The 22,418-nt window shown below is 39.5% G+C and overlaps 2 protein-coding genes across 4 annotated transcripts in view; both read left to right on the top strand.

Moving 5' to 3' along the window:
• Positions 1–1,713: 1,713 nt before the first annotated feature.
• LOC103457028 (uncharacterized) lies at positions 1,714–9,177 on the top strand. The gene is made up of 2 exons (XM_081602025.1): positions 1,714–3,632; positions 4,902–9,177. Exons 1-2 carry the CDS (start codon positions 1,887–1,889, stop codon positions 5,679–5,681), a joined length of 2,526 nt encoding a protein of 841 aa, XP_081458151.1. The 5' UTR covers positions 1,714–1,886; the 3' UTR covers positions 5,682–9,177.
• A 61-nt stretch (positions 9,178–9,238) lies between these two features.
• Positions 9,239–22,418, top strand: part of LOC103457017 (protein NLRC3-like) — a 39,195-nt gene continuing 26,015 nt past the window's right edge. For 2 of the 3 annotated variants that reach the window (XM_081601856.1, XM_081601858.1), the window contains exons 1-6: positions 9,239–9,548; positions 12,075–14,061; positions 14,397–14,543; positions 17,328–17,563; positions 18,747–20,670; positions 21,767–21,940. In XM_081601856.1, the coding sequence (XP_081457982.1) occupies positions 14,416–14,543; positions 17,328–17,563; positions 18,747–20,670; positions 21,767–21,940 (2,462 nt within the window). In that variant the 5' untranslated portion in view covers positions 9,239–9,548; positions 12,075–14,061; positions 14,397–14,415. The remainder of the gene's footprint in view (positions 9,549–12,074; positions 14,062–14,396; positions 14,544–17,327; positions 17,564–18,746; positions 20,671–21,766; positions 21,941–22,418) is intronic. The other variant, XM_081601857.1, reaches the window with a different exon arrangement.

Raw genomic sequence — 22,418 nt, forward strand, 5'->3', positions numbered from 1 at the left:
GCATCAGGAGGCACAAAACGGCTCCTGATGCATTTGGTGCATCGGAAGGCACCAAACGACTCCAGATGAGTTTGGTGCATCAGGAGGCACCAAACGGCTCCAGATCCATTTGGTGCATCGGAAGGCACCAAACGACTCCAGATGAGTTTGGTGCATCAGGAGGCACCAAATGGCTCCAGATGAGTTTGGTGCATCGGAAGGCACCAAACGACTCCAGATGAGTTTGGTGCATCAGGAGGCACCAAATGGCTCCAGATGAGTTTGGTGCATCAGGAGGCACCAAACGGCTCCAGATGCATTTGGTGCATCGGAAGGCACCAAACGACTCCAGATGAGTTTGGTGCATCAGGAGGCACCAAATGGCTCCAGATGAGTTTGGTGCATCAGGAGGCACCAAATGGCTCCAGATGAGTTTGGTGCATCAGGAGGCACCAAACGGCTCCAGATGCATTTGGTGCATCGGAAGGCACCAAACGACTCCAGATGAGTTTGGTGCATCAGGAGGCACCAAATGGCTCCAGATGAGTTTGGTGCATCAGGAGGCACAAAACGGCTCCTGATGCATTTGGTGCATCGGAAGGCACCAAACGACTCCAGATGAGTTTGGTGCATCAGGAGGCACCAAACGGCTCCAGATGAGTTTGGTGCATCAGGAGGCACAAAACGGCTCCTGATGCGTTTGGTGCATCAGGAGGCACCAAACGGCTCCAGATGCGTTTGGTGCATCAGGAGGCACCAAACGGCTCGTGATGTGTTTGGTGCATCAGGAGGCACAAAACGGCTCCTGATGAGTTTGGTGCAGGCCTCATCATGCATATTTGAGTTTGTCTTTGTTTTCGCATCTCAACACTAAATATCACACCCAAGCATTTGCATTACATCACTGATCCTGGTACTCATATGAATTTATAGTTTATTATTCATCCTTAATACATTTTTATTTTATGCAAGACAAGTTAAAGTTTATATTGCACATTTACAACAACCAGCGGACCAAAGTTCTTCATAACAATCAGAAAATCACAGGAAGATTAATGATAAAGAAATAAAATTAACTTTGATTTAAAAAAACAAAAATACCTTTAATACCTTAACACTTTTGTAAATGATGCAAAAAGGTCTTTGAACATTTTCTGTTCGGTTTTTAACACAAATGGATTTTTTGTGTAAGAAAAATAATTAAAGTGTTTATTATGAAAGTAAACAGTCATTTGTTAAAATAAACTCTATTCAGGAACTTGCAGTTCAAACCAGCAGTTTCTTCATCTAATTTGGTTTATGTGACCTTTGACCCCTCTGGTGGAAACTGAATAATAATAATAATAATAATAATAATAATAATAATAATAATAATAATAATAATAATAATAATAATAATAATAATAATAATAATAATAAATAAATAAATAAATAAAAATCCTTTTTGTTTAATGCTGAGGAAAAATATTTGATTATTCTTGACGTTAGAAGTTTTGAACTTGAGATGTTAAATGTGGTCCAGATTCTGTAATAAGATGTAAAAAATCAAATGTTTTTGATTCCTGGAGACGTTTTCAGTTCATGTCTCATATCAAAGTCCCAGAGACTGATGGACACATTTGGACAGATGCAGGATTTACAAATCTGTTCTTCATAAATGAGCAATAATTCACACATTAAACTTAAAATTAGATTTTATTTTATTTTATTTTATCTTCTGACCATCTGGATGTGGAAATGACACGAGGAAAATATTCATTTGGACAAAAGATGATTTATGTTTTTTTCTTTTCCCAGGTCCATTAAAAGAGGAGCCAGAAAGAAAATGAATGAATCATTTTTTAAATAATTCAAAGAAACTCACATTCATCTGGATTCACTTATTGGACTTTTAAAGGAAAACAAAAATGCCTAAAAGAAAAGACAAATGTGGAAACAGGTTCTCCTGGTTCTGTTGCTGCAAAACGACAACAAAACCAGAAATAATGACTGGAAGATATTATGATGCTCATGAGACACATGATAACTTAATTTGTCAAAGTAGATTGGTTAGAAAATCAAAATTGCCAAAAATAAACCGTATTTCTGGTGTGGATGATTCTGAACCATCAACACGTAGAAGAGGTCAGATGAAAAGGAGATCCAGTTTCAGATTGGATCCGGAAAAGCCAGGTTTTCTGTTTGAACTTGAACCTTGTCTAAACGATGAGCCCAGAGGTTTGTCTTGTTTGCTATTGGATACTGACTGGCAAATGGATCCATTTCCTGAGAACAGCAGCAGAACCAGTGAAGTTCTGGAGATCAAACCAGCGGCTGATCAAACTCTCCCTGATGTAACTGAACCTCTGATTGCATCAGAAAACATCAAACCTGCTGAAACCCAGACGGCCGACCTTCATGAGCAGCTGCAACACCTAGAGATAAGTGAGAGGATGAAATCCTGTTTGTCTCAGAGCTGTCCCTCATGGAGTCAGGATCTGTTAGACGTCAGTATCTTACCCCGAGCTGCTAGTTTACCCAGCATGAAGCTCCAGAGCAGCTTTGAGGAGTTCACTCCTGGTTTCTGTGGGGATCCAGATGATGAAACCTTCTGGTTCCAGTGCTCCGGTCCAGGCCGGTACCAGTGCAGAGAGAGCGGCCTGGTGTTTGACATGACGGGAGGAGGAGACGTGTTTTACAGGGTCGTTCCCTGGAACAGCAGATTACTGAGCCCACATGGCAAGAAGCCTGCAGGACCTCTGTTTGACATCAGCTGCCAGCAGCGGTCTGTGGCTCGGCTTCATCTCCCTCACTGTGAGGTCCGATCCACAGGACCATGTCACTTCCTGTCAGTCGCTCACCTCCATGATGAAGGCGTGGAGTTTATCAGGCCTGAGAGGATCACAGAGACTCACATCGTCATCAGCATCACAGGGTTTTCTGCTTTTGGGAACGTCAAGGATGAAGATTCTCCTCCTGACCCGGTCCGAGCCTTGGTTCTGCTCTTCTACAGACCTCCAGCTGATTCTGAGTCGGAACACGAGATCAATGTGTTGATGCTGCCGAAAAACGTTGTTTTTAACAAAGTTCTGCGTTTCAGGAAGAAATTAGACGATAATGAAATTTTCCTGAAGACGCCTCCAGACTGCAAACTGCAGCCGAATCAGGTTTACTCTCTGTCTGCCTCTCCTGGAGGCGACTCGGTTCTGGTTCAGCCCGAAGAGGCAGAGTTTGATGCAGAATCCTATGACAACTACTTCACAAAGTTCCAGGTGGTTTATGAGGAGATGATGAAACACATCAGTCTGTCTCTGAGGGACAGCAGCTCCAGCATCGTCTGGGAGAGACGGGTTTGTCTTTCTGCTGCTGGAGTCAGAGGATCCAGTGGACCGACCCGGCAGAACCTCAGTCCACAGGAGCAGCTGATGGAGATAAGGATCGACTTCAAGGATGGAGTATCTGGACCGGTTCTGCAGAGTCTGATGGATAATCTGCTGAGGGAAAAAGTCATCAATGACTCTGAGAGGGAGGCGGTGGAGGCGGAGAAGGTCAGAGGAGACAGAGGTCGAGTTTTAATCGACACGGTGAGGAAGAAAGGAGACGCTGCGAGTTCTGAGATGATCCGGTTCCTCTGTGAGCTCGACCCGTTTCTCTCTGAACATCTGGGTCTGATGTGAGGAAGAATCTGATGGATTTTATCAACCAGAAGGTTCAGCAGCTGATTTCACTTCTTTAGTTCGAATCAAAAGACGGATATTTACTTTAGTTCTTATTCTAAACAGACAGAGAAAATGACCTCTGACCTCTGACCTGTTCACTGTGTTGTACATCCAACAACCACAGAGGCAGATTTGTTGAAATAAATCTAAAATGTTTTTTTTACGTCTTTATCTGTTAACATAATCAAACCTCAGTTTAAACGTCTCTGATGTTAAATCATCTGTTTAGTTCTGCAGATTTCACAGTTCAGACTAATATTGTTTCATTTGTTCTTCATTTTCTTACAACTATCCGTATAAATTTGAGTGTTCAGATTTTTCTAAGCAGTTTTTCATCAACTGATTAAAATTTAAATCTGTCATTGTTACATTAAGTATCAGATTTATTGTCTATATTTAAAGCTGCTCCTGTCCTTATAAATAAATAACCTCATTGAAAAACATTTTCCAGTTTCCAGATCGACACCAGAACATTCACATTAATACATGTTATAGTCTGTGGTGACGACAGAGTCTGACCTGTTCATGTGCTTCATGTCCTTATTCATGATTTGACTAGACCAGTGGAGGTCTAGTGGAAGACATCAGAAGAAGATGGAACAGATATTTCATTACATCTAACCAAAGAAAGTTATATTTCCACACTAAATTATCTCTGTTATAATAACCAGTAAAACATGTTGTGACTTTAAAGTCAACAGTTAATGTTGTCAGGAGAAAAGTCAAAAAGTTCAATTCTGACTCAACATATCAGATCTGCAGAACGTTCTCTGCTTTTAAATAACAGCTTTGAGTTAGTGAATGTGAAAGACTGAAGTGTGAAAGAAAGAAAAGTTTAAAGGAAAATTTTAAAAAAAACCTCACAGTACTAAAGGTTCAGCTTTAAGATGAAACAGTTCCTTAAAATTGTTTTGTTTTTTAATTGAAGGTGAAGACTTGATTGATATTTGATTAAAAAAAGGGGATGTTAAATTGAAAAAGGTTAGGGGGGAGTGTCATGATTGAGTGAATTATGTTTATGTCCACTAGGTGGCGAGTATGAGTTCATGTCATGTATAAAGATAGAGAATAGAACAATAGAGTCAGATGTGACACCTGTGAGCAATCCGTGTGAACAGACCTCTAAAAAGATGCTTTAATAAAAGTATGTGAGCATTATACAACATCTGGTCTTTATCAAGCACGAATATAACAGGGAGGAAGAAAAAAGTTTTTTAAAAAATAAGTAAAAAGGAGCATCACATCAGCATCACAGGGTTTTCTGCTTTTGGGAACGTCAAGGATGAAGATTCTCCTCCTGACCCGGTCCGAGCCTTGGTTCTGCTGTTCTACAGACCTCCAGCTGATCCTGATGTCACTTCCTTCCTGAATCTGCTGCTTCTTCCAGGGAACATTGTGATCCGGGATTTGAAGCGGACCAGGAGGAAATTATTTGGGCTGGAGACGTTCATAGATGTTCCTCCAAACTGCAAACTGCGTCCGAAGGAGACCTACTCTCTGTCCACCAGCCCTGCAGGAGAATCGGTTCTGGTTCAGCCCACAGAAGCAGAGTTTGACCCAGAATCCTACAACAGCTACTTCACCTCCATCCAGGTGATTCTCAGCAGCATCACAGGAGACATTAAGCTGAGTGTGAAGGAGAAGGAAACCTCCTGCTGCGTTTGGGAGAGACGTGTTTGTCTTTTAGCTCACAGAGTGAAACCGGGTCTGCCTTCTGATGAGCAGCTGAAGGAAACCCGGACCAGAATCATCGATGGGATTTCAGAACCGGTTCTGCAGAGTCTGCTGGACAAACTGCTGGAGAAAAAAGTCCTGAGTGACTCTGAGAGAGAGGCGGTGGAGGCGGAAAAGGTCAGAGGAGACAAAGGTCGAGTTTTAGTCGACACGGTGAGGAGGAAAGGAGCCGATGCGAGTTCTGAGATGATCCGGTTCCTCTGTGAGCTCGACCCGTTTCTCTGTAGACATGTGGGGCTGAGCTGTGAGAAAGTGGAACCAAACCAGTAAATAATAAACTGAAGGGGAAGATATGGAGTCATAAACCCAAAAACATGTCAGAAACTGTTGTAAACATGAAAATCATTGATTATGGACAAAACTTTTATCTTAAATAGTGGACTCTTATTGTGAAATAGTGTGAACTGGTTTGAATTTGTTGAAGTTTCTGTGTTGGATTGTTTAGTTTTTTTTTGTAACAGTCAGTTGACAATTAGATCTTTTTAACTTATTTTATTAATGTAGCTCCAGTTTACAACAAATGAAAAAAACATTCAAAGCCAACACAGAGTACATGAGGCTAGAACTGTCAGCTCAGCTGCTAATGCTAAAGATATGCTAATGCTAAGTCAGTAGCATTAGCATCCTGGTCACAAAGCAATTGGTCGCCAGCGCTCATTCAAATATTAACATCTGTATTAATGGTGCTTAAAAGGATCGTTAAATAATTTTGATTCCTCTAATCCCACATGTGACATCATCATGTCTGTCTATTCATTCAAGTCGCCATTTTAGTAGTTTATCACTCCATCCTATCAGTCACTGTAGTGATTTAACACAACATTAAGAATTAATTATCCAAATTAATCCAAGCAAATTATTTTTTAAAGATTACTTTATTATTAGTACTTTGTAATTAGTTTGATTTTCACTTCAGTTTTTATTGTAAACTGGTTGTTGTTCTTAATTAGTATTGAAGCTAATTTAGCTTCAAAACAAAATATGTTTATAAACATATTCACAATGAACAAACATCACTAAATTATTTTACTGTTTTCTTATTTGTTGCTTTCATTCTTTTTTATTTCTTTACTATAGTTTTATCTTTTCATTTTACTTAGTCGTTTAGTTAAATAGTTCTAACTTGGTTATATAATTTGTTGACTGAAGTATTTTCACTGAGTTTAAGTATTTTGTTAATAGATTCTTATATTTTAGAAGATGGTTTTCTGTTTGAAGTAACGCTCTGACGAACTCATTCTTTCATCTGTCGTTCTGTAATATAACTCCTCAGGCATAAAACATAAATAAATCAATGACAGGCTGAGAGATTTTCTCTAATATTCCATAATAAACAGTAAGTTCATTAACTTTTTAAATCTATCAGTAAGGAGCCCCTCGTCAATCAATGAAAATGTGCTGCTCGTTTCTCCACAACTGTGTTTAAATGTTTGATAGGAAACTTTCCATCATTGATTCATCCTTCATCCCTAAAACCTGTATTCACTCAGTCATCTTCAGAGCCTGATGGATAATTTTCACCGCGCTGGAAACTTGTTTTCTTACAGTTCAGCCACATAACTGTTGCTGCTCATCTGTCATTTATTCTGTCAGATGTTTTTTACTTTCTTGGATGACATCCTTCTGTTTTAAATTCTGGTGATTTCTTTGCCCATCCTTTCCATGTTTTTGGACCCAGCTGGAAAAACCAGCATTTTTCTCCATTTACTTGTAGCAGTTTAGAAACTTTTTTACTGTTTCAGTTTCTTGTTGATGTTTCCAATCAACAGCTCTGTGAACTACAGAGAATAAGAATTTGACTTATGCAGGTATTTATTTTAGAAATATAAATTACAGAGTGATTTTATAATTTCCTAAAATTGATATGAAAATTAGATATATACAATATTATCATTGAATATTACTTAGGGATAAGGAAAATGTGTTAATGTTTAATATTTATGTATTTTGTGGACTGAAACATAGTGGTACCTTTTTTGTGGTCGTGTGAGTCTGTAACTTATATAGTTACTCAATATCCAGGATTTTCAACATTTTAGCAAATCTATTTACTCTGTTTGTAGATCTGTTGAACTTACATTTGATTGTGACTAATGATTTTGATCAGCTTTAGTCTGTAAATCATTTTCTCACTGTTGCAGATTAAAATACCGTAGATGCTTCATGTTCAAATATCCTAAATTGCATAGCTTCTAATTGAGTGCATTTGTTATGGTTATAAAAGATTTCCATCTTGTTCAGAATTATTCTATAAATCAGAAAATATTGAGTTTTAAGGTACAACGACGGTCAACTTAAATGTTGATTATAAACACTGGGGGTGAACTGATAGCAGTTTTCTGGCCAATTGCCGTTTACCAATCTTTTGAAAAGCCTAACTTACCGATTCCGATTTTGGCCTATACCATTTTTTTTATCTAAAATGTTGCTCAATATATCAAGTAAAATGCTGAATTGGCAACAGTGGGGTGACTATTGTTTACCGTAAATGTGCAGACATTACCTGGCTGGCCGGTTTGTCAGTCAAACCTCTCTCATGGGAGAAAAAAGCACACTGATTGATTTTTAGACCTTTGCTGAGGTTGATAACATTGGTGAATAAGATCGGTTTCATATGTGAAAATTGGCCAATCATCGATCTCCCAAAATTAAGGAAATCGGCACCGATAAATCGGCGCACCCCTAATAAACACATTTTTTAAAAACAAGTTTTCATGAAATAAAAATGTTTTGTAAAGGCTATAGTTAGATTTCAGCCAAGGAAAGCTATAAAATAAGACAAAAACAAAGTGTTCAGCTTTAAAACTCATGAACAGTATCATGGGAACTGTAGTTTAACTCTTCCAACTACAGAAATGCTTAAAACCGAAATACTGAAGGTTTCTAATGCCTATAAACAGGGAGAAATTTCTGCAGAAACCTGCAAGTCTTTCCATGTTTTAGTCCAACAGCAGTGTGAGAATCGACCTGTTGGAGCATAAATTGAAAATCAAATTAAACTTGAGACAAAAAGCACTCAATTCATCTACTATGGCATCACTGAATCTATGATCAACGTCATTGATCTGATGAAGAAATCTGTTGATACACCTGAATTATTTAAACCTGAATAGACACAGCAGCACTTCCTGAGCTGGTTTGGTCTTTGTGAAGCTGTATCTGGTTTTATCTCTGATCCTGGATTTCATGATCCTACTTTGTGAAACAACCTGCAGGTTAGTTTAAGTTACTAACAAAATGACATGTCACTGTTGTCCTGAAAATGTAGCTTCATTTATAAAATAATATTAACACAAACTTCATGTGATTTAGCTGTGAGATTAGAGAAAAAGAGAGAAAGAATCAGAACAGAGGAAGGCAACAGGTTAGTTTATTAATAAGAGGAAATGTAAGATCACTTTGAGGACTGATGGTAAGCCACACAGACCTCTTTTATTGGCATGCCTGTTTAATTATGTTAACCATTGTTCATACTTTTGGGTAAATAAAAACCCACTTTTTTAATTCAACACACGTGTTCTGCATTTTGTACTGTTTGATCCCTGACAAGTACTTTCACTGTTAAATTTTATTATTGGATAACTTTTTTGTTTTGTTTTTAAAAAAGGCTTTTAGTCTTCAGCCATTTTATACATCCAAAACTTAGTCATTAGTCTAACTGGGAAAAATCGAGGAAATTGATGAATTGTAAAAACATCAATAAAAATATTTTTAGTTGTGGTTTGATGCATCATTTGTTTTTTACAATAAACGTATTCAACTCTTATTCATTGGTAAACTCGTTTTTATTCTTCCATTTAATGGCTCTAATTCCGCTCTTAGTTTGAAAGGACCGGGCCCTGCTTCCTTCCGGCTCGGTTGTCTCCAGCTTGACTCCTGAGCTCAGTGTGAGCCTCATCCAGCCTCGGAGCTCCGCTCAGAGAAAACAGCCTCACTTCCTCTCTCTTCTCTCTCAGCGGCTGTTTCTTTAAAAACGGTTCAACTCCAGCTGGAGCGGCTTTTTCTCTTTCCGTCTCTGCGGAACAAACGGACTTTTACCGGCCGGAGAGTCCAGAGGAGGTCCGGAGGATGAACCCGCCGTGCGCCCGCTGCGGGAAGATCGTCTATCCCACGGAGAAAGTCAGCTGCCTGGACAAGGTGGGAGCTGGAGACGCTACAGAATAATGATGACTTGATACAACCTGTTTAAAACGTTACATTAGAATATCAACCGTTAAAAGTTTATTTAGTTAATCATTTTTAAGAAAAAACAAAAACGTGAAGGAAAATTTCAGTCAATGTAGGCTGATAAATTTTGATCTGATGAAAGCGATGTTCAGGAGTTGGAAAGAAATTCTTAAAATTAATGAAATTGAATTTAATATATGGAGGAAAAGCAGCAGTAAACTCTAAAACTTGGTATTTGTGGTTGTAACATTGGAAAATTTGGCATTTTTGATTTTCAAATTAAGATATTTCTGTTTATTATTGTCAAATTTTTCAATTATTTCCAAAATAAACATCCATTATGTTTCCATTTTGGAAAATTTACAATAACATTCATATTTATCACTTTACATTTAAATCATTGAAGTTTTCATATGTGATAAAGAACAATAAAATTAATTTGTAACTAAATGTGTTGATTTATTCTTATATCTGCAGAAACTCTACCAAACACCAAACTCTGAATTAGTTTTTACAGTGTAACTTTTCTGCGGCTTCTTGCATAACGATGTTAAATTATGAATTGATCTTCAGCAGCTTCATGTTCTCTGTCTGTTCTGAGGCGTCAGATGACACAGCAGCATGTCGGCGCCGCTCAGAATAATTCCTCCAACTTTCATCCTCCAACCAACAAACATCTCCTGGTTCCTACTGGGACCAGCAGAACAAACCAGTCTGAACTGGTTCACCATGGATTCACTGGGCAGAGCGTTTTGGAGCCAGGAGTGTCTGAAATGAGGAGATGAATCTGTTGTTTTCTGAGATGAATGATTGTTGGAGGCAGAGATTTAAAGAGGCTGCAGAGAAACCAGGTGAGTCAAAGTGAGGAGAGATGAAGATCCTTCTGTCAGAAAACCTCCAGATCAGATCATCTTCAGAGCTTCGTCTCACTTCAGATCCCAGCAGAAAACTATTCATCTGTCCGGTTATTAAAATGCTCTGAGTGATTTCCAGCTGAAGGGGAGCAGCTGCAGTTCCTTTAATGCCCACTGGGGGCAGTAAAAGGTTAGCTGCTGATTTTTATCACTTGTTATTTTCTTTAAAACTCTCCTGAAGCTGACACCAGAAGAAGAGTGGATCACAGAGGAACCACCTGATCCATCAGAGTCTGGTATCAGAACCTTCTGGACCTTTTCCTCTGGAGGTTCCACTGACAGACCCAGAACTTTCTGCCGGGCCGTCTGGCTCCAGGACCGGTCCATGAGAAGCAGAGGAATCCCGTCAGAGTGTCAGATGTCTGGGTTTCCCTGCTGCTCCAGGCTGAATCACTGAGACGACTGATGACTGGAAGAACCAGAGACATGTCCAAGTCCAACCTGGAGAGTTCTGGTGTCTGCTGATGTCTGGAGGTTCTGACCCGCATTGGGAGATTCTTGATGCTTTTTAACATGATTTGATCAGCAGGATAATGAGCAGAGCAGAGCCTGGAGCATGAAACAGGAGCAGTGAGGGTTTAAAATGAGCAGCAAGAGAAGAACCTGGAGGAAATGTTCAGGAGTCTGGAGACGTTTGGACCAGGAGACTTTAACAGGAACTTTGGCTGCTTGGAGAGAAAACATCCAGAAGAGAAACAATCAATAATCTGAGGAAATATTTCTTCACTTTCTGATCATTTTGTGCGTCTCTGACTGTCAGCTGAGGATGAATCCACCAGTCAGAGCTCTGTGTTAACATCTCCAACACAGAACTGAGTCACTTTCTAAGGATTTGAATAATCCTGATCCGGAGCAGATGGAGGAAGATCTGAGCTGAATGCTGCCAGAGCCAAAGGAGCTGACTGAGCAGCCGCTGCTGTTCCAGTCTGAGCAAATCTATTTATATCCAGGAACTCCAGTTGGCAGAAACTACATTTACACTGATAGCCACACTTTGAAAAATACCAGAAATTATAGAAACTAGCAGCTGTTAGCATCTGTTAGCAGCTGTTAGCATCTGTTAGCCTCCTGTAGCTGCAGATTAATGACCGGTTGTCATGGAGACGGTTTGGTTGCTGATGGCGACTGGGAGCTTCAGCTTCCAGCTGCAGGATGCCAGCGGATCCAAGATGGTGGAATATTTTCCCGTCCAGATCGACACTTAGAAACATTTCAGGATCTTATTTGTTCTAGAAAATTATAAGAAAATAGAAAAGTGGAGAGAAAAACACCAAGAATCCCCAGATATTCCTGTTTCTACGGAGACAAAGTGAAAACGTTATTAAAGATCCTGTTTTCTGTCAAACTGAGATAAATTAGATATTTTTCATTCAATAAACTGAATAAATGTGAACAAATCGTGTCTGACCTTCAGAAACCTGAGAAATGTTGATCAGCTGGACTTTAAGTTATCAGAAGAAAGTCTGTGGCTCAGAAAGACTCGATCCGACTGTTGGACTCGTCTGGTTTTGGTTCAGGAGGATTTTAGATCAGAGCTGATCAATAATCAATAATCATGTGACTGTTTGTGTTTTTCCATCAGAACTGGCATAAAGGATGTTTCCACTGTGAAGTCTGCAAGATGACCCTGAACATGAAGAACTACAAAGGCTACGATAAGAAGCCGTACTGCAACGCGTGAGTAGAGCCGCGTTCTCTGGTGGATCCAACATGGCTGCTGCTGCTGCTGATGATGATGATGCGTCCTGACTGCTAAGCTCCGCCCACCGCTGGCTGAGCCACTGCTATGATCGGAGTCCTGTAGGTTTTTCTAGCAGTTCTGGTTTCAGTGGTTCTGCTGCTTATTGGACCATGAAGACATGGAGAGATGATGAACCTGAAAGGGGGCGGAGCTTCCAGAGGCGTGTGACGGATGATTGGATGAATCACAGCAGGTGTTTTGGGGGCGGGGCCTGTGGTTCTGACCCGTTAGCTTGTAGCGGTGAGCTGGTTATCATGTTGATCTGGTTTCTGTGTTGGCTGTAGAAAGCAGCTCTGCTGGAGTTTTTAAAGTTTCCAGGTTTTCCCAGGTTTTTCTAGTTCCTGAACATCAGAAGGTCATGAAGAGGTTTTATTCTTTTGCTCTAATGTGAAAAAATCATTTCGTCTTTGTTCTGACATCACATCTCAAACAGAGGCTTTAATGGCTGAGAGGCTACATGACCTCTGACCCCTCTGGGTTAAAAAGCTGTTTCCCTTCAGCTGGTTGAACTCAGAATCTTTGTTTCAGGTCCGTTTTCCTTCTGTAAATGAACTGAAACAGCGTTTGGTTCAGATAACTGCTGTCCAAACTTATCGCTTTGACACAAAACTGTCGTTTAATAATGAATGAGAACCAAACCTGAAAAAGCTGCTGCTGCCATGAACAATAACTCTGAGCTTATGTAGTCTAATGTAGACCTGAAATAATACTTGAAGCATCTAAATACTGTATATCTATATTAAATAACTGCTAAATATTCTCATGAAACTTCGGGTCTATAGAAACGTTAATGTAAATGTTGTGTCTGGAAAAATTAGCATTAATTTCTCCATGTAGTAAAAATGTCTCTTTCCTTCCAGCTGCAATGCTTGTAAATAAACATGGTGGCTCACAGAAACTAATGGAAACATTTCTTACCAGGTGGTTAAAGTTAGTTAACTTCAGTTAAACTGGAGACTCTAGTTTACATGACAAATAACAGAAACTGAATTAAACCTGCAGTTCAACACAACGACATCATGAAAACTGTCTGACGCCTCGTTGTCCTGCTGCCTCTTGGTTTCTACAAACGTTACAAACGACGATGGCGTCGGCGGTGGGAGTTTGCCTGAGAATCAGATCGGTTCTGGTCGACCCGCCCTCGTCGTTTGGGTCAGTCAGACACTTCACCTCCTTCCTGCTGGTGTTGGTCAGAAGGGCCGACGTGTGAATGCGTCCTTTGAGATTTAAATCTGATATATAAACGACATTATAAATAAAAATCATTATTAAAAAATAAACCTAAATATCATACCAGCATTCTTTTCTCTAAAATGATTTCTTTAGTCTAGTTTATGGTTTTACATCATAGATATAAATCAGCAAAATTTGTATTTTTGTCTGATTAGTAATTTTAGGATAATTAACTGCTGGTAATATTACAGTATTTTTCAATTAGTTTTACATATTCTAATATTTTCACAATAAATTTCTGTTTTCTACATTTAATAACTGTAAAAATTATTTGAAATTTATGTTTCTTGAGTTTTGGTAATTCCATGTATTTTCTACTGTATTATAATGTTTTGGATGTTACAGTCTGTAACTGTTGGTATTTTTTAAAAATTACTTTAAATTGTACAGATATTTTTTACAGTGTACACATTGTCTAAAAACGACAATTCCTCCTCATCTGTATGAAGCGGAACAGATCGCCTGGACCGCTTCCCTGTGCATGCGCACACAGTCAGCTGACTGATCAGCAGCTGATCTAATGATACAGAAACTGAAAGTTTTCTATCAGTTTTGGTCTCCATTTTGTGACCCAGACGTCTCAGCAGCAGATCCAGTGAGTACACACTTTATATAAAACTGGTTCTGACCCGTTTTCAGGCTTTTCTCTGTTTCTGGGTCAGAGAAGCGAGAACAGACCGAACCTTTCAGTCACAGTTTGAACTAATCTGAGCAGCTGTTTAAATATAATCTCTCTGTTTGTGTAAAAGTGGTTTAATGTCAGATTTATTATTGCGCTGCTGTCATTTAAAGCTCTGAATAGAAAGTTTGTCACTTTTCCTCTGGAAATAAACGTCTTTAAGTTTTGACGCCTGTCAGATGTCACATGATGGGATCAACTTTCTGCTGACTGGATCACTGGGAACTGACTGGTACTGGTTTCTCTTTCAGACTCACTGAAATCCAGAAGATGGAAGATTTGGACCTAAAGGAGGACAGAGCAGAACCTGCAGGATCCGTCTGTCCCTCTGTGAGGAGTGACTGGTCCAACGATGAACCTCCAGACTTCAGTAATGAACCTGGACCCTCAGACAGGAAGTAAGAAACCAGTTTCTAACTGATTCATTTGACTCTGCAGAGACCAACCAGGATTTAAACTTTGATTTCAGCTTAGAAACTGATTCATGGAGACCAAAACATCATTTAAATCATTTTAGTTCTTGTTTCAGTTGTGATCTTTGAAGAACAGAACAAACTGAGGCCTCCACTGAGGTCTGGTGTCTGTGGGAACAATTACAGTAATGTTGGTTAGAGACTAAAGTTTAATAAAACTTTGATATAAAGTGGAGGTCAAAGGTCAGGTCAGGTTTGATTCCCAGTTTTGGTCCATTTGCTGCAAATCTTCCTCCTCCGTCCTCAGACCTGACGGAATCATACATCACATTCTATTAGAGCCAAAAATGTCTTCAAATGTCTTATGAACAAATAGTTAACCCCCTGAATAATTTTTTAAAATTTTAATATATGTATTTAGACATTTGGGTCAAATTTCTGGTCCTTGGTACCGGTTCTAAACTAAAATCTCCTCTGTAAATTCATCATTAAATTAAGATATTTTGAGATGTAAAAATGTGAAAGCCCTTTAAAAAACATTTTTGCTCAGCACTTATAGACAATATAGTTTCTTAAATGAAATTATTAGACTTTAAACATCTTGATCTAATCAGAGAAGATTGTGTAAAGCCAACGTTCTGCATATGTAATTGGTGACAAGCAAACCCAGAAACAGACAAAACAAGCAGAACCAGATGGAACTCGGAATCAAGTGCATTTTAGGAACCCATCCATCCATCTTCTTTACACCCTTGTCCCTAATGGGGTCGGGAGGGTTGCTGGTTCTTCTCCAGCTAACGTTCCGGTCAAGAGGCAGGGTCACCTGGACAGGTCACCAGTCTGTCGCAGCATTTTAGAAACCTGACCGTCTAAATCAGGGGTGCTCAAACTTTTTGAGAGCAAGATCTACTTTTTCTCTCACCAGCTGCCTGAGATCTACCTCATGACACAAAGACATAAAAATTGAAAATTAAACTCTATTGACTTATTTTATATGCGAATATACATCAGTTATAGCAGAAATAATAATGTGACAGAAAACCTAATCCAGTTTCTTCCTCAGTGAGATTCTGACACTGGGAGCAGCTTACTGGTTTCTCAGTCAGAAGCTGGTTGCAAACCTGACGCCAGCAGGTGTCAGTCAGTCATGGTGGATCTGAAATTTGGTTTGATGACCTCAGTATGAAAAACTACAGACTGACAGGACGAACCAAAGAGCCCAGAAAAGGTAAAGGCAAATCTTCGGAAGTTGGGATATAATTGATTTAATTTCACATAATTATCGCGGTAGAATTAGTTAAAACTTAATGAAATATATTTGTCCTATTTGATGTTTGTTGTGACGTATGCTCACAAACAAACGAGGTAATTAGTCCAAGTTTGTCGTTTATAAGTCCGTCAGAAGAGGAAGTGCTGGTCTCAGCGTCTTGGCGGCGTTAAGATTGTCATCTGCCGAGATCGGCTCAAAACCTTCCGCGATCAACCGGTCAATCGCGATCGACGTATTGGGCACCCCTGGTCTAAATAAATCAGGAACTGGACTCATTAAAGATGGACTGTAACTAAACTGCAACAATAAACACTTAATATCTTATCTGGCTGATTAACTGGGGAAGCCAGTGGCGTGTCGCAAAATAGATTCAACTCAAACTGTTCAGCTTGTTTTATGTCACTGCTGAATGTGAAGACATGATGGACATGAATGACCCACAGCTGTGGCCGTGGCATTTTTGTTCATCGTTTCTACAAGGCCCGTAGGTCCAGAGAACCCAAGGATGGGTGTACTGTTGTCCAGGTGACCCCGCCTCTCGCCTGGAACGTTAGCTGGAGAGGCAGCTGCAACTCTCCTCACCCCACTAAGGGACAAGGGTGTAAGAAAATGGATGGATGGATTTATGGAGGCGACAGCCCGACTAGTAGCTGCTTTATTTCCCGCAAATTGGGTTTATAAAGGAAAGTTGAGCAGTAACGTGCGCGCACGGCTTTATACATCCGGATTTTTTGTGCGCCGCACTTTTCTAAATTTGTCCGTGTTGGTGTGAAAACTGTGCACTCTTTTATACGTGAGATCCCTGGACATTAACAGGCAATAATGTTGTTTAAAGTAAGCACAAGCCAATATGCTGGTACTCAAGTTCAGGATGTGTTCTGTCTCAGTGAATGTGGCTCTCTTTAAAGCATACTGCACTCCTTTGTATACTGCTCATTTATGGAGACGGCATAAACAAAGCAGTTTACAGAAACTCAAAGTGAATTACAATAATGGAATGAGGATGCTGCTTAGGATGCCAAGATGGACTAGTGTTAGTCAGTTTTTTGTTAGTGTCTCCACTTTTCATGCTGTCTTATGAAACCTTATGTACAGGTTTATGTGGAGGTTATGTGTTTCCACAAACAACATCATCCAGATACTAATGGAGTATGGATACTAATTGATAATTCATAATTCACAAAGTTCAGTCAGGTCTAAGTCCAGAATGTAGAAGGACTGTAAATCAGTGACTTGTACATGTGATAATTATCTATTTATGAATCAGATTTTGGTCTCTGAGCCTCTGATGGAAACAGTTTTCTACTCAGACAGAATAAAGATTTCAGACGGACAAATACAACCAGAGAAATATCCATCATAACACCAGATATAATGAAACACTTCAAACCAGAGATCATCAATGTTCTGAGGTTCTGTTCTGACTCAGCTTCTGGTACCAGGACGGCTCCAGCCTGTTGTTGGTGAACTATTTCAGTGATGAAGAAATGTCTTCACAGAGGGAGGAAGAGGAGCAGCGTTGGTCAGGAGGAGCAGCCGTCCTGCTGTGCTTTGTGTCAGGAGGTTCTGGTGGATCCAGTCTCTACCAGCTGTGGACACTGGTTCTGCAGACAGTGCATCAGGTCCTGCTGGGACCAGTCTGCTCCATCTGGACCCTCCTCCTGCCCCCAGTGTGGAGAAAGACCCAGAACAGGAGCTGGACTGCTGACAGCCAATCAGAGCAGCTGTGCTCCAGGTGAGCCTGAACACGTCCAATCAGAGCTTCTTCTGTGGTCTGTTGGACCAATTTAATATCTTTAGTTGGGATTTGGACATTTAAGGTTTTATAAATCTTCCTGTCAACTAAATCTGTGTTTTTCCAGCTGCTGTAAATAGTTTTTCTTTAAACTGACTCTGTTTTCAGCTCTTTGTGCTGATTGCATTAAAACTGAATATTTCATTAAATCTGATGATCATTTAGATGTATGCAGCCTAGTTCTGCACTAGTGACATGCTAGGCGGCTAGTGCTGTACAAGTTATGGTGTGTAAAAGTCAGTCCCAGGGATCTTTATAGAAATTCACCACTTTATTCAACTCTGAGTAGATGAAGAGCACAGAATCAGTAACTCCAAAAGGAAACAACAACAGTGATCACACAACGCTCAAAAAACTTGTCTGCTCTTCTGAGTTTATCATCTGCCTGATACCTGTTGCCCCCTTGACTCATATTCTTGAGCCTACAGCGCCATCTAGTGACCAAAGAGGGAATATATCACATATTTGGCTTCTGCAGTGCATGGAGACAAGAAGGTTGAAAAAGCAATCTGCTGCTTTTACAGAAAGGGGGGAAGGAAAGTCTGAGACAGAAACCTTTATTTACTCTGATAATATAGCACAGATTACAGTTTATATGTTTCCTTGTAAATTATGTAATAATTCTAACAATTTGTTTACCTCTGAAGGACCAAATCAAATCCATGCCATTTTCAAACTATAATATTTCTTTAAAAACATCCGATTCAGAGGATGGCAAAAAAACATTTTAAATGTGAACATTATCAGATAAACAATTTCTCTGGCAGATTAAAGTTTTTTCATCAAGATTTCTTTCATTTAAAATGCCTGGAGAAATCATGTTTCATTCTATCTGCCTCTTCCATAGCTGCTTCTTATGGGAGAAGGTCAGATGGAAACAGTAAAATTAGGTCATGCAGAAGAGTTTGTATCTTAAAACTGCAGCATTTAATGGCCATGTTTCTGTCAGCTTTTACTCATCTGATCTGCTTTGTGAATCAAATACTGACAGTGAACAGACACTGTCCACAAAACAGAGGCAGAAATATGGTGTATGTTAGTAGAACAACATTCTGGTTCTGATAATGGATCAAATTCTGTTTCAGGTGTTTTTTTAAACTTGTTTTTTTCTACTTTATTTCAGCAGATATCCATCTGCAGGAGGTTCTAGAGAAGCATAAGATCAGTCTGAAGAGGAGATGTGAATGTGTGGCTGAAGGAAGTGATGTAACAGGAAGTAGAACTCTCCTCAACAGGATCTACACTGATCTCTACATCACAGAGGGTCAGAGTGACATAGTTAATACTCAGCATGAGGTCATGCAACTGGAGAGAGCTTCCAAGATCCGGAACTTTCATGACTCTCCAATCAGGTGCCATGACATCTTCAAATCCTTCCCTGACCAACATGGAGCCATTAGAGTGGTTCTGACCAACGGCGTTGCTGGTGTTGGAAAAACCTTCTCAGTGCAGAAGTTCACTCTGGACTGGGCCGAGGGCTTGGAGAACCAAGATGTCAGTGTGGTGGTTCTGCTGTCGTTCAGGGAGCTGAACCTGATCAGAGATCAGCAGCACAGTCTTCTCTCACTGCTCCATGTTTTCCATCCAACACTCCAGGAGCTCCCAGCAGAGCAGCTGGCTGTCTGCAAACTGCTCTTCATCTTTGATGGCCTGGATGAAAGCAGACTTTCACTGGACTTCAGCAACAGTCAGCTTGTTTCTGACGTCACACAGAAGTCTTCAGTCAATGTTCTGCTGACAAACCTCATAAGGGGGAACCTGCTTCCCTCGGCTCTCATCTGGATAACTACCAGACCTGCAGCGGCCAATCAGATCCCTGCTTCATGTGTTTCCAGGGTGACAGAAGTACGAGGCTTCGCTGATGCCCAGATGGAGGAGTACTTCAGGAGGAGGTTCAGTGATGAAGAGCTGTCCAGCAGAATCATCTCCCACATCCAGACCTGCAGGAGCCTCCACATCATGTGTGGAATCCCAGTCTTTTGCTGGATCACTGCTAAGGTTCTGGAGAACATGTTGACCTCAGAGCAGAGAGGAGAGCTGCCCAAGACCATGACTGACATGTACTCGCACTTCATGCTGGTCCAGACAAAGAGGAAGAAGAACAAGTACCATAGAGGACATGAGACAAGTCCACAGGAGCTGATGGAGGCTGACAGGGAAGTTCTTCTGAAGCTGGGGAGGCTGGCGTTTGAACATCTGGAAAAAGGAAACATCATGTTCTACCAAGAAGACCTGGAGCAGTGTGGTTTGGATGTCACAGAGGCCTCAGTGTACTCAGGTCTTTGTACAGAGATCTTCAAAAGAGAGAATCTAATCTTCCAGAAACCAGTTTACTGCTTTGTTCATCTGAGCATCCAGGAGTTTCTGGCTGCAGTTTACATGATCCACTGTTTCAACAAAAAGAACACGGGAGTGTTGAAAAAATTTCTGGGTAAAAAGTACAGTTACTCATCTGTGGATGACTCTGCTGATAAACGCGTGTTCAAATCTCTAAGGCATAAAATTATACCCTTAAACAAAGTTGAAAGTCACTCATCTTTGCATTACTTTCTGAAACGAGTCATGGAGAAATCTCTGAAAAGTAAAAATGGCCACCTGGATATGATGGTTCGCTTTCTTCATGGTCTATCCATAGAGTCCAACCAGAGACTTCTAGAAGATTTGCTTGGACAGACAAAGTACAGCCCTGAAACTATCCAGAAAGTCATCAACAATCTTAAGGAGATCAGTGTGTACCTGCGTGAGACCAACACTTCTGGGATTCAACAGAAGATGAAGAGATCTAATCTCTCTCCAGACAGAAACATTAACATCTTTCATTGTCTGACAGAGATGAAGCACATCTCAGTTCATCTGGAGATTCAAGAGTTCATGAAATCAGAGAACAGATCAGAGCAGAGACTCTCAGAAATCCAATGCTCAGGTCTGGCCTACTTCCTGCAAATGTCAGAGGAAGTTCTTGATGAACTGGACCTCAAGAAATACAACACAACAAAGGAGGGACAATGGAGACTCTTTCCTGTTGTGAGGAACTGCAGAAAATTCCGGTGAGATCGAACATTTTGATTACTTTTTGATATGTTGAACCAAAATAACAGGAGATTGATATGGCACCGCAGTAGGGGCTACGTATGTAGCAGTTGGCTGATCACTTACCAAAATATACTATACTATATTATACTCTACTCTACTATACTATACTATACTATACTATACTATACTATACTATACTATACTATACTATACTATACTATACTATATCCTTCATGTACAGCCAGAACCAAGATAATTAAAGTAAGCTGTACTTGTTGCTTCTGGACTTAGGCTTAAATTATTGCTAAATTTTTCTTGTTCTTCCAATGAATTAGTGATTTTGATCTTTAGGTTTCTATCCTCCTTCACATTTTAATAACAGAAAATCCCTTCTCCTTTGATGTATCCTAAGTCATCTATTTCTTGCAGAGGTAAATATTTTGACTTGAAATCAGTTTTTAAAAAATAGCTTCTTAGTTTTATTTTGATCATACTGCTACTATGTCATCATAAATGGAGATATCTTCAGTACTGTGTATTAAATAAACTTGCACATTTTTAAATTAGACTGCTAAAGAGTACTTAGTGAGCTTCCCTATAAAGAAATTAGATTATAGTTAAATAACTTTATGTCTCCTTGAGGATCTTTTAGGGTTCTTTATAAATAATGTATTAATTTAGACACAGCTTTTGGTAACTATCTTGTCTAATATATTTTAAAGCTGAATGATGTGTGATTTGCTTAAAAGACAAACCTCCAGAAAAGTTTTATACACTCCTAATAAAATCAGAATTTTTCCATAAAGGCTCATGTTGTTGTCATTTATTAGTGATTATTATGGTCATTTAAATGACCACAAAGCAGTTATTCATTTTACTCCCCAAATCCCGGGCTTAAAAGAACATAAACCATTTAAAATTGTAGCTGATTGAGATAATTTTACATTGATTTTTTACATTTACATTTTACATTTTCATAAAAAAGAAAAACTTTATGCTAAGGGTCTAGTGTTATTTGATCGTGGCATTACTCTTAATTTATAATATGGATACACTGTTTAATCTAGGATGGTCTCACTGTAACTGGTTTTATGTTTTCTCCAATGCCAGAGTTGTTCAGTGTGAACTCTCAAAGCCTCACTGTGAAGTCGTGGCTTCAGCTCTGAAATCCAACCCATCCCATCTGAGAGGTCTGGACCTGAGTTGGAACAGAATAAGAGATTCTGGAGTGGTCCATCTGCGTGCTGGGCTGGAGAGTCCAAACTGTAGACTGGAGGTCCTGAGGTCAGTGTACTCAAACGCTTTCAGCTGGAGAAAAATATCATTTCACAAATCCCATAACAAATTTCAAATTAATCAGCGAAGGTAAGAATTTTTTCATTATAATTTGTTTAAAAAGGTTTTTAAAGGGAAACCTGTTCTGGAAAGCTGATGATGCCTAATGGTAGATGTGCTTTGATTATTTTCTTCTTATATTTCAGCTGGTAACAGAATTAATTTTGTAATTAAATTTCTCCCCATTTCTAGCCATCTTTTTCTGAAAAAGGAAAACCATTCTTGGTGCAAACAACCTGTAATCCTTTTGGCAATTAAACAAATGTATAAAAGCTGCTGAAACAGTCAAAAGATAATTTTTTTATTTTAACTAATCTCAAATGTTTCTGCTAATTCTGTTTTAAATAAATGTACAAAGAAGCTTGGTGGAACCAAAACTAGTGGAGTCATTTAATGTAAATCTTTTTGTCAAACTTCAGCACAAATT

This window comes from Poecilia reticulata, chromosome 20 (assembly GCF_904066995.2).
Source record: "Poecilia reticulata chromosome 20, P_reticulata-male-v2, whole genome shotgun sequence".
NCBI classification, from domain to species: Eukaryota; Metazoa; Chordata; class Actinopteri; order Cyprinodontiformes; family Poeciliidae; genus Poecilia; species Poecilia reticulata.